Source organism: Adiantum capillus-veneris, chromosome 12, assembly GCF_014529385.1.
Source record: "Adiantum capillus-veneris isolate H3 chromosome 12, ASM1452938v2, whole genome shotgun sequence".
In the NCBI taxonomy this organism is placed as follows: Eukaryota; Viridiplantae; Streptophyta; class Polypodiopsida; order Polypodiales; family Pteridaceae; genus Adiantum; species Adiantum capillus-veneris.
In genome coordinates, this window is record NC_140942.1 from 116,349,797 (window position 1) to 116,362,317 (window position 12,521).

At 44.4% G+C, this 12,521-nt stretch overlaps 1 protein-coding gene across 4 annotated transcripts in view; it reads left to right on the plus strand.

The window, feature by feature from the left end:
* Nucleotides 1–5,342: 5,342 nt before the first annotated feature.
* Nucleotides 5,343–12,521, plus strand: part of LOC147446377 (uncharacterized) — a 51,182-nt gene continuing 44,003 nt past the window's right edge. For all 4 annotated transcript variants that reach the window (XM_086525610.1, XM_086525612.1, XM_086525613.1 and 1 more), the window contains exon 1: nt 5,343–5,500. In XM_086525610.1, coding sequence (XP_086381736.1) covers nt 5,401–5,500 — 100 coding nt within the window. In that variant the 5' untranslated portion in view covers nt 5,343–5,400. The remainder of the gene's footprint in view (nt 5,501–12,521) is intronic.

Sequence of the window (12,521 nt, forward strand, 5' to 3'; positions counted from 1 at the left end):
CCTTTCATGGTGTTTGAGGTCTTGGGATAGAGGGCTTCGGTTCAAGTTCTTTTAAGTGTTGGCAAAGTGTTATTAGCATATGTGCTTGGTGTATGAAGCTTCCATATTCATACCACCAAAGAAGGTCTCAAGAAACACATCATTTTGTATTGTACCAAGTCTCTCTTGATGGGAGAAACTATAATACAAAAGCCTTTTGGAGGGGGGACCGGCTCCAAGTAAATCCGGTCCTCAAATGTTGTCAATTGCTCTAATTCTCTCTCTCTTTGAAGTTATTGTTCATGCCATGTTAGCTAGGAAATGTGTTTAGTGTTGCTCTCTCTCCATCCAAGCACTCTCTCTTATCTACACAAAAGATTATGTTCAAAGAAGTTCCTACTATGTTATTCATTTTCCGCTACAATCTAAGTAATTAGTCCAATTCCATTACAGTGCACATTTGGTATGCATACACATTAAAATTTAAAACATTAATGAAGAATGCGAGACACACACTTCAATTTAGATTCAACAATCATCACACATGCATGAACTGAAAAATGCTAAGGAAAGAGACAGAGAGAGAGACAACACCAGTTGAGGGTTGGACTTTTTGGAGCCAATCCCCCCTCCAAAAGGACTTTGTATTAATAAATTCCCCAAATTAGAGGAATCTTAATCTAATACAATTGCTAATCACTCTTTTAATAAAACAGACTCTAGAGATAACTGCTCTTGAAATTGCCAGTATAGTGATTAAGCTTGATCTGCACCGCAATTCTCAGAGAACTTATTCCCAAAACCTTAAACATCACTCGGATGATAAGATCTGCGAGGAATAAGCAAAATACAGGGCAGAAATAAGTATGGATGAGTAACAAATAGTAACATGCTGATGATTAATTAGTAATAATCAAGCATCATATGTAAGCATGCATAAACATGAAAGAAGGAGATGAAGCAGAGCTTCTGTGGGAGCTTGAGAGAGAGGAGAAGTGAGCACAAATCAGCTCTGGATCAGCCAAAATCGACCTCTTTGCCTTGGGGAGCAAGTTGGAGCAAAGGGGGGCTTTCTGCCCTAGCTTTAGGACAAAAGGGAGGGCCTGGATCATCCTAGATGTGGGGCTCTGGAGAGATGGCGCATTTTTGAGGGGTTCAGACTTTGTCCGACCGCCCACACAACCTCCTCCTCTTGCCTTGAGCCCCACTCGACCCATTTGGTCCCAGCCCATAATCCCTGTATCTGATGCGATCGGGCAACCTTGTAGCTTAATTTCGGAGGGTTTCGAAAACGTTTTGGATATTATTAAATAAATACTTTTAGTCCGAAAAATCATGTTGGAACCCTTAACGAACTCCAATGGCACTTTTGAAAAATGCATAAATCTTTTGAAACTCTCTTGCCCTTTATACATGGTTGGTCCTTTTACTATTTTGATTTTCTCTCACTAGAATGGTCAATTCTAGAGAGAGAAAATGCATTTACTTAGACCAAAAATGAAATTTGGTGACAAACACTAGAAGATAGCAACCTTTATTGAGATGGACGAGGACATGATAGAAGCCACTAGTGATTGGCTTAAACCTAACTCCATAGGAATTTGATTTGCAGGATATCATCTCTTTACTTCGTTAGCGTAGCAGCCAAAATCTCAATGCTGCTCTCTCATTAACCCACGTGGCTGAAAATCTCTAAAAAAGACTACGTCGTCCAAAGCTACCAACTGTCGAGTTAATAAAATAAAAAAATCATTCTCTCAGCAGCAATTCGATCTTCTCCACAAGCAGGTTTGTCTCTGGCCACTGTTTGAGAGAGAGAGAGAGAGAGAGAGAGAGAGAGAGAGAGAGAGAGAGAGAGAGAGAGAGAGAGAGAGAGAGAGAGAGAAGGCTATGAAGCTAGTAGCATCTTTTGCTCTCAGCAGCAATTCGATCTTCTCCACAAGCAGTTTGCAGGTTCCCTGAAGCGTAGGCAGCTCTCTCGCCAGGCCGAAGTTCGCCAGCTTAGCCATCTCCAGCCTCCCTCTCCTCTTACTTCGTTAGCGTAGCAGCCAAAATCTCAATGCTGCTCTCTCATTAACCCATGTGGCTGAAAATCTCTTTAAAAAAACTACGCCATCCAAAGCTACTAACTATCGAGTTAATAAAATAAAAAAAGCATTCTCTCAGAAGCAATTCGATCTTCTCCACAAGCAGTTTTGTCTCTGGCCACTATTTGAGAGAGAGAGAGAGAAGGCTATGAAGCTAGTAGCATCTTTTGCTCTCAACAGCAATTCAATCTTCTCCACAAGCAGTTTGCAGGTTCCCTGAAGCGCACACAGCTCTCTCGCCAGGCCGAAGTCCGCCAGCTTAGCCGTCTCCAGCCTCCCTCTCCTCTGCAGCAGAATGTTATTTGGCTTCACATCCAAATGCAACACTCCGTTCTCCTCGTGGGTGGCAGAACCTTAGAGCGATGACCATGGCCTTCACCACTAGCACCCCCTTGCCTCCTCCTCCCATTCATCATGTCAAGTGGCGTTTCACCTTTGCACAAATCCATCGCTACACAGGGCCAGCTCTCATCGCTATCTGTCAGATGCACCCTACGCAGCCTCACTATCGGCATTACTGCTGCGATCGCGTGAGTGGATAAGCGCCGCATGATGCGGATCTCTACCCTAGGCAGCCGAAGCTGGTGCTTGCGGTGCGTTTCATGAGCAGAAAGCTCTTTGACCAAGATCTCGCTGGCCATGATATGCTCTGCCCCGCAAGGTCACCGCTCTAACTCGCCGCCCCCTGCTGTTACTTTGATGATTCCTTCTGACTTTGAATACTTGCCCTTAGCCTCCCTCGCCAAGAGATCCTATTATCTCCAGATTGGATATGGTGACCATGGACAACCTCGTACTATCAATACTGCTGCATGCTGTCTCTAAGGGCGACCATTCCTGTGCTTCTTTGGTTACAACCAAGGGAGTCCTGATCTGCATGGCCGCCAGCTCATACTGTTGCTGAGCACTATAACCCATCATGATCTCTCTCTCGGATTTAGGTTTAGGTGCAGCAATAAGATCGTCGCGATGAATACCAGCTACTTTAGCTGGCGGAGGCCCAGCAGATGCTCTTGCTACTGCTACTTGACACACGATATGCAGCAGGAGAGGATGGCGTCCGCCAACTTGCATCGGAGGAGTACGTTAAGCATTCGGTAGACGCACTGCCTTTGTGGTATTATAAATGCTGCCTTTTTCATTGTTGTGCTTCACAATATGCTCCTTCGACGCCGTGCAGATACCGATGCCTCCCTTGTTGGATGCCTCCCCTGTAGTTTGGCTTTGCATGCCTGTGCCATGCATGCGCGGCCGCTGCTTGTTGTGATGTTGTAGTACTGTTTTGCAGAGCTGAGCGCGGGTCATGCGACCACCCAATATTGGAATACTCCACGTGCAGGAGCTGCTGCAGCTATCCGACCAATAGTCTTGGCATTGATTTGGTCGTGGACACGCGAACTACGGTTGTTGACTGCAACTGGTGGTATATTGGCCGCGGTCGGAGCAGTATTGGACAGTCGCTTGTCAGAGCTGTGCTTATTCACCTTCTGATTCCGGCGGGTCTTTATGGCTGGGCCTTGATCAATAGTGATCAAATTACTTGCTGGAGCTGATAGTGCAGAGACGTATCTGATGATGATGGAAAGCTTATCTGATGTATCTGATACAGGTGCTACTCGCTGCTAGTGACATTGACAATGATGCACGCTAATTAGCGGCAACCACATGATCATCTCGCCCAACGCAGTACTAAGCTGGCCGACAGGCTAGCTGGGAAAGGAGGCTGTCGAGATCAGGACGTTCGAGCTATATGAGCAGTTAAATAACTAGAGGGCCTGACCGGAGATACCTCAACTGCATCTAGTAGTCCCTCGATCCATCATCCCTTTAGTTTTCATACCTTTGCCTACAACTTGCCGATGTGCTAATTGTTGCTACGACCAGTTATGATTTTGTAATGTCCTATTAACCTTGCCGATATTGCTAAGAGCATCATTGACAGTACTCACGACCAAGTTATTGCAACATTATGTCCTCATGAAATAACATAAGATGCCACAAATGTTAAATCAAAATTTTCAAAGCTTAACATTAAATCAAACAGAGCACCCAAACAACTTGATATTGTGAGACCTCTTAGGAAATCACCAAAGCATGAGACTTCTAAAGTATATAGCAGGTGGTTGAGTTTTTTTCATGCTTTTTCTTTTTCCGTTCAGAATGGGTAGGCCAATTCCAACTGACCTGATTGAGCAGCAGATAGAATTTGAGACTGCAATGTATAAGTTGCAATTCTGCCTTTACCCAAATTTTCAAGAGCAGGTGCTCAGACACTACATGCATAAATGAGTGAGTTCATTCCATGGCTAGTTCAACCACCTACCCCATGGCATCCACATTACATCACTTGGAATACACTTGGTCGACAAATCACCACATCGACATCGCCGTACTGGCTAGTTGCTCCACAAAACACCATTGTATGTTGTTCATACAGATTGCGGATGTGCTCGCCTACTCGAGACTATAGAAATAAATTACTCTAATGTGGTCCCCAACCACCTTCAGTGAGCTAAACAATTCATTTCATGCTACTTTCCTGACAACCAGCTAACCACACGTGCAACTTTGAAGAGCATCTTACTGATATAGCCCTCTGTTCCTACATCAAAAACTCCCATTGATATGTGTAGTTACCTTGTCCTCCTCCTCTTCTCCACAAAAGTTTTGTCCATTGCATAGTAAAGCAGTCATTGCCTGCTACATTTCAAGGTCTTCCCAACGCTCTCTTGCTTAGTTCCATTCTTAATTCATCAACATTTTTTTTTCATACTCTCTACATCAAATCGTTTCAGTGACTTATACTCACTTAGGGTAACAAGATTTGTGCAGAACAAATAATAAGCGCTCTCTCTCTCTCTCTCACTCACACACACACACACACACACACACACACACACACACACACCTTTCATTTCTATGTTCTTCTTTACAGATGTATACTCTTGTTCAATGCTTCCATGAGAACAAATAGTAAATACAATTTTGTATGTATCAGTGACTTTTACTCACTTAGGGTAAAAACATTCTGGAAAACAAATAATAAGCGCACGCACGTGTCTCTCTCTCTCTCTCTCTCTCTCTCTCTCTCTCTCTCCTTTCACTTCTATGTTCTTGTTTACTGATGTATACTCTTGTTCACTGCTTCGATGAGAAGAAAATAGTAATTACAATAGTGCCCTTGCAGTCATGCAGGCTAACTAAGCACTCTAGTTTATTTTTTTGGGGAATTTGATTTGCAAGTTTAAAAGATTTCTAGGATTCATCTCTTTGATTTTCTTGGGGAGCCATTACATGCAAAATTGAGAGAGAATTAGTCTCGCCCTCTCTCACCATGGAGACAACATTCGAATGGGACGGCGGGCTTCTGCTGGTTTGTCTCTCTCGTTTACGTTTGCGACTCAAAGCAGCTGCGCGCCATCGTCTTGCTCTAGGTACATGCTATTGATTTGCGTGTATAATTAGTCGTGGGATCATTTTTTGAGAGAGAGAGAGAGAGAGGGAGAGAGGGGAGATGTGCTTGATGCATATCTGTGGCTATTCCATTAGAGAACCAAATTGACATTCTTTAAGCAGTGGAGATATTAAGGAAAGACGCTTGAGATGGAACGAAGCCTTTTTCTTTTTGGTTTGGTTAGCACTGGTGATACTGAAGGAACAAGCTTGAGATAGAATGTAACTTTTTTTTGGTTGGGTTGGCACAAAGAAGATCCTTTTGTTTGAAGTTGCCTACTAGGCCACTAGGCTACATCTCCCCTTGCAAGCAGACACACTAAAGAAAAGAAAGAGAGAGACACTTGAATAATGAAGAGTATATGTATAATTGCTAGATCATAAAATTGGGGGGCGGGGGGGGCGGAGGAGGGAGGGGAGCCACACGGGTGGAAAGCGAGAGACACTTGAATAATGAAGAGTATATGTATAATCGCTAGATCATAAAATTGAAGAGGGGGGGGGGGCGAGGGGGGGAGCCACATGGGTGGTCTGTAGCGCTAGTGGTTACCATGGTCCTAGATGAAGAAAGATTTTGGACCTTGTATTCTGTCATACTCACCACGAAGAGCTTGGATCAACTCCAACTAGAAGGCATGCACTTGCACTGCAAGGACTTGTGGTCTACCATAAGAAATTTTGAAACAACGAGCTCGATGGCACTGAGACCCACAAGCATATGCTATCAAAAGGAGATGAAGCTTTAAAAACTTCAATTATATATCCCGTAAAAAGCTGGTGCTAAAAATTAATGAAGCTTCAAATTTGTTACCCAACTTTTTGTATCAATGTAGAAAGATTCTTTTTCACATAAAAAATTTCCCATGTAGCTTTTGTTGCGAAGGTAATCTGTCACTGTTGCCTTTTCGTAGCGAAGAACTGTGGGACGCAGTGGATAAAACTTGATAAAGATATTTTGATATCGCACGAATCCAATGACCCCTTCCTTGCTTGGTTATGCTTCTTCTTAGTTCTTTGATTCCTTTTAGAGAGAGTTCCTTTAGAGATGAGAGAAGAGGGAGAGAGAAGACCACACACTGATTAGGGTCCCAATCCTTTCACTGCAGAGCTCAGCCCACACCCATTTGACCACTACCGCACACTCATCGACCGAGCATTGGAGCTACGGAGATTCAAACCACCACGACTGAGGAGAGGAGCTACACAGCATCGACGGAGACTACAGTAGAGGATTCGAGCCATACTCTGGACATCCAGAGTGCAGATGAGGATGGATACTCACCAATTCTCCTCCCATTCTATCATTGTTTCGCACATTGTCACATCTAGTATACTCAATACCTATTGTATGAGCTGTCACATCATCCATACAGTTCCAGTCTGTAGTAAAAGTATCTTTTGAAATTTGTTCTAGTTCTTTTTGTACCCAAACATGGTATCAGATTAACTATTTTGTAACAGATTGGCCTGATAGGTCATTTTGGCCTTTTGAATACGTCAAGATTTCATTTCATTTCATCTCTCTCTCTCTCTCTCTCTCTCTCTCTCTCCATAGATGGGATTTACAGGCGCCTATGCACTGAGGAGTCGGGGCCACCTTTAGAGGAGCTCACCTCTGTACTGACGTAGACATTGCATGATGCAGCAATAGAGGCATATCCACACACCGAGCCTGAGCAGAGATGACCTGTTGGCAGCATGTCCCAGAACAGTTGGTACGACGAGAAGTGCCGCAAGTTCAAAGGGAGGTGCTTTTGGGGAACATTACTCACAAATAGTCACAAAGTTCCTTCCGATGCTTGGTGTGACGGAAGAAGAGGGCTTTTTTGGCTCAACTAGAGTAGGATCTGTATCAGCTATTCTTGAGTCAGGCCTCAAGGGAGGCATGTCGACTCTTCCATGAGCACTCCCCTCCTCCGGCCATTACTTATACAGAGATATGGGGTATGGGGCAAGTATGCATCATCATTGTACACAATTGCTAGACAGCCGCCTCTTCCCCCCCCCCCCCCCCCCCCCCCTTGCCCGCCCTCAAGCCATGCCCACCACACGCATTTGGCGTGTGTTGGTCAACTGCTTCAACAACAAGTGATGTTGTATAATTTTTTGATGGTTCCTCCAATCACCACAAACATTTAGAGAGTACATGAGTTGGTAGAGAGCATCCAAGAAGATGGCACTTGCATAGTTATAGCTGTCACAAATGCGGGCACCACGTGCCAATAGAAAAGAACAGACTGAACAACTTTAAGCACTTCAAATAACAACTGAACTGAAATGGAGAGAGAGACGACACGCGAGACGGAGTGGCGGAATTCCACCCCAGAGAGTATTGGCCCCAAACCTTGGCGCCCCTTTCGGTATTTCTTTATATTATTGCTGATTCGCAAAGTACAACAGTCGGGGAGCACCTCCTCTGCAATCTGCGCGCTGAAGAGTGCCAGAGAGGGCCCCCAAGGCTCATATTTAAAGGCCCAAAGCCTAAAAGCATCAAATATGAAAAGCTGACTCCAAAAAATCACTTTCCTAAAATTTCGGGATTTCCCTAAAAATCCGCCGCGAATTCCGGGACGTCCGTACAGGTGCCACATCATCATATTTTGATGTGCAAAGTCTTTTGAGTGTGTTTTGCTTTATTTTTAATGCCTTTATGTCACTTGGGGCCCCATCGGACGGGGTCCCCATAAGTTGGTAGGACTTCTTTTGTTGCTTGTTCTTCTTAGGGTTTGCAGGTTTTAGGGTTAGGGTTTCCAGAATTAGGGTTCATCAGTTAGGGTTTCTGGCAGAAATTAGGGTTTGCAGGTTTTAGGGTTAGGGTTTCCAGAATTAGGGTTTCAACAATTAGGGTTTCAGCAATTAGGGTTACCACGTCCTCACTCTGTGACACTTCTTCTACTGCTTCTTAGGGTTTAGGCCCCTCGGCTGGCATCTGTAAGTTGGCTCCATTCTTTAGTCTTTGACACGTCAGCAGTTTGTTACATCTCCCCTTCTTGAAAGAGAGTAATCGTCCGCGATTACGGCATATCTGCAAAACAACTCAAGTTAGCTCAAAAATTTCCGAGGGACATTCGGAGGGACAATCAATTTGCTCTTTTTATTAAGGAGTTAGCTTCTCCATTCGGCTGTTTTGATCAAGGAGTTAGCTTCTCCTTTCGGCTGTTTTGATCAAGGAGTTAGCTTCTCCTTTTCGCTCTTTTGATCAAGGAGTTAGCTTCTCCTTCGGCTGTTTTGATCAAGGAGTTAGCTTCTCCTTTCGTCCAGATCGGAACTCTTGATATTCCGGCGTAGTAAAATTAGCCATCACACCCAGACCGTATTGATCTTCCTCGGGTGTCTTGATGCACTAAAATTACATACCCAGGCAATCTCATCCAATTAGGAATATTCAGTAATTGACACATCACAATGCAACACAAATGCTCACATATGCATGTTACAAGACACAACAAACAGCGCCGCTGAGCACTCCTCCGAGACAAACGGTCTGCGGTATGAAGCTACTCAACGACTACCTCGTCACTCCCCCCGCAAATAACCTAAGAAGGTCCGGGCCATGAGCTCAGAGGACTGTACAACCAAATGCTCCCCAGACCGCAGTCTGCGTCGCTCGGAGGTTCAAGCATACAACGAAACGCTCCCCAGGCATCGGCCTGCGTCGTTCCGAGGTTCAAACAATATCAAGACAGTATTTCTCACTCCTCCACTCGGGAGTAAAAATCACCAATCAATGAAACCGGCATTGAAACCAAAGTCAAACATTTCAAATCGGCACCAAGACAGGTTTAAAGCAGATAGCATCCATTTCAAACAAAGTCCAAACAGGATCACCAAACAAGATCAAACAGAACTTAAACTTAGAAAGCAATCTCGACATCAATCGAGCTCGAAAAGTCAACTGACTTTCCATCTTGAAACCTGCACCAAAAATTAGGGTTAGGTTCCCTCCATGAGGTCGTAGCCGAGCACAACATGGTCCATTAGCTCTTGGACAGACAGTGTTTCTTTGGCGGCGATGGTAGTCCCAAGAGATAGCAATCACACTGAACCTCCAAGGTCATCTGCTCGTGAAGAGACATCTACTGAGAGATGTCGAGAAATTTCAATTTATAATCTGCTAGGGTTTCCATGGCAAGCATTTCAGGATACCCCACTCTGCCAGAAGTTGCACTCCGAAGGAAGATGTCAGAAACCATATAACTTCCGGCAAAAATTTTCTTGAAAGCTTGCCAAGTACTTGGAGTATGCTGCTTGGTAGCTATAGACATCAACATCTGCATGGCACTGCTTCTGAGAAAAACAGTGACTTGAAACAAATCTGGATCCTTCTCTTGCATGGCTTATGCCATGTAAGACATGAGCGGTGAAGACGGGAGCGCGCCCGATGCGCGATGAAGTAAGGGTGGGAGTGGCTGATACCTCAAATATAATTCAATTCCAATAGTTCTGTGTGCTCTTTTGTAGGACCGGTATGCTTTCAGAAAAGCACACGCCTGATGCTCTGATACCACTGTCACAAATGCGGGCACCACGTGCCAATAGAAAAGAACAGACTGAACAACTTTAAGCACTTCAAATAACAACTGAACTGAAATGGAGAGAGAGACGACACGTGACACGGAGTGGCGGAATTCCACCCCAGAGAGTATTGGCCCCAAACCTTGGCGCCCCTTTCGGTATTTCTTTATATTATTGCTGATTCGCAAAGTACAACAGCCGGGGAGCACCTCCTCTGCAATCTGCGCGCTGAAGAGTGCCAGAGAGGGCCCCCAAGGCTCATATTTAAAGGCCCAAAGCCTAAAAGCATCAAATATGAAAAGCTGACTCCAAAAAATCACTTTCCTAAAATTTCGGGATTTCCCTAAAAATCCGCCGCGAATTCCGAGACGTCCGTACAGGTGCCACATCATCATATTTTGATGTGCAAAGTCTTTTGAGTGTGTTTTGCTTTATTTTTAATGCCTTTATGTCACTTGGGGCCCCATCGGATGGGGTCCCCATAAGTTGGTAGGACTTCTTTTGTTGCTTGTTCTTCTTAGGGTTTCTAGAATTAGGGTTTGCAGGTTTTAGGGTTAGGGTTTCCATAATTAGGGTTTGCAGGTTTTAGGGTTAGGGTTTCCAGAATTAGGGTTCAACAGTTAGGGTTTCTGGTAGAAATTAGGGTTTGCAGGTTTTAGGGTTAGGGTTTCCAGAATTAGGGTTTCAGCAATTAGGGTTACCACGTCCTCACTCTGTGACACTTCTTCTACTGCTTCTTAGGGTTTAGGCCCCTCGGCCGGCATCTGTAAGTTGGCTCCATTCTTTAGGCTTTGACACGTCAGCAGTTTGTTACAATAGCAATGAATGGAAATGCAATGGAAATCAAGATAACTATAGATATTATAGTCGAGGCATGTAAATTGTCAAAGCAAGGGAATGGAATGGCAAAAGATGGACCAATCTTGTGGTCTTTAACAAAAAGACAACCTTGCCAACATTTGAAAATATGCAAAATGTGAATATAGTAAGTGGCCTCCCAAGTTTTGACAAACCCATTGGCATCAATAGCTACAATATTCACATGGGCTGTGCATAGCAAACAAATGTTCTATATAGATCATGCTTCCCACATATTACAGATGATTACCAGCAATTGTTGCAAGTTTACACTTTCTTGGAGTTTCCAAGAAGATGGAGACTAGCACGTATCGTGCTAAGTAAGAACGACTGAACGATCAGTCTAAGGACACGACAAAGCATTGATGCTTTAACCTTGCTCAAGCTTTGAAGTCAGAGGGTAATTATACTCTTTCCATCCTGTTTTCGGATGAGCAAGATTATGGAAGATAAGACAAGTACATCTTTCAAGCTCAAAGCTGCTGACTCAAGGATCATAAGCTGCGCACCTTAAATTGTATTGGCTGCTGCCTAGTTAAAGGAGACAAGTTTCATCCCGAAGAAGACGCTCCAAAGTTCATAGATGGCTGGCCCAAGCACTCCAGAAGGAGAACAGACCATGTAGGCGAAATCCTTTGCGAAGAAGTGTTCTTAGAAGACATATCCATTGCGCTAAGCTGCTGTTTTCTCAGTTTCCAGCCCATAGACGTTGAACACGGGGCTTAGTAAAGAGAAGAATCCTTTAGAGAACTCACCTCTACGGTGTGTGGGATCGTCAGGCAGGAGTTTCCTTGCAGTATGTGTCACCAGCATGTGACTACTATCTATCCTTTTTGTTGATTTCTTTCTTATTATTTATTTATTTTCACTTTTTGGAAGCACCCCTCTGAAAATCTAATTGCCCTGCATTGCATAGCTAGTGTGGAACTATTCAGAGAGAGTCCAGGCCTGAGGGCAAGAGAGCACTAAGGTTGGACAAGGACTATGGTTAGCCAAAGTGGGGTCACTGGTTAGCCAAAGCGGAATCCTTTGCTACATCGGCTACATTTCAGTTTTGGGTGTGGCTGCAGTGTACAAAGAGGGTCAGATGACCTAGAAAGATACGATGGCAGCATCTCCTAAATTTTAGGGATTGCTATCTTTGGACGACAAAATGTCTTCGTGTTATTACGTGCAGTATGACAAGGGGATCATTTTGGTACTTTGTGGCCAAGTCAACTGGGGCCATAGTTGAGATCTTTTTAGACCCGAGGGTCTAAAGCGGGAAAATGCACACGAGTGACACTTGGCACTCACAGGCTGAGTTTCCACTCTGGGGAGAAGGGGGCGCTCGATTTGGGCTGATTTGTGAAGGCTGTCACAGGTTAAGAGCTATGGAAAGCTTGCTTACCCCTCATGTATAGTGTTAGCACAAGAATTCACACCTTGTGCACAGTACACTACTCTCTCTCCCTACGTGCAGATGTGATGCCCCACTAGTGGGCTATTCATTTGACCAATGTATACAGTTGTGGGTTCATGCTTTTGTGTTGAGGCAAGAGCCTCTTGAGCAGGAACAGGTGTAGCTAACTTGCTACACCAAAAGCAGGAACCGGTGAGGCTAAATACCTCACCAAACAGGTGTAATTT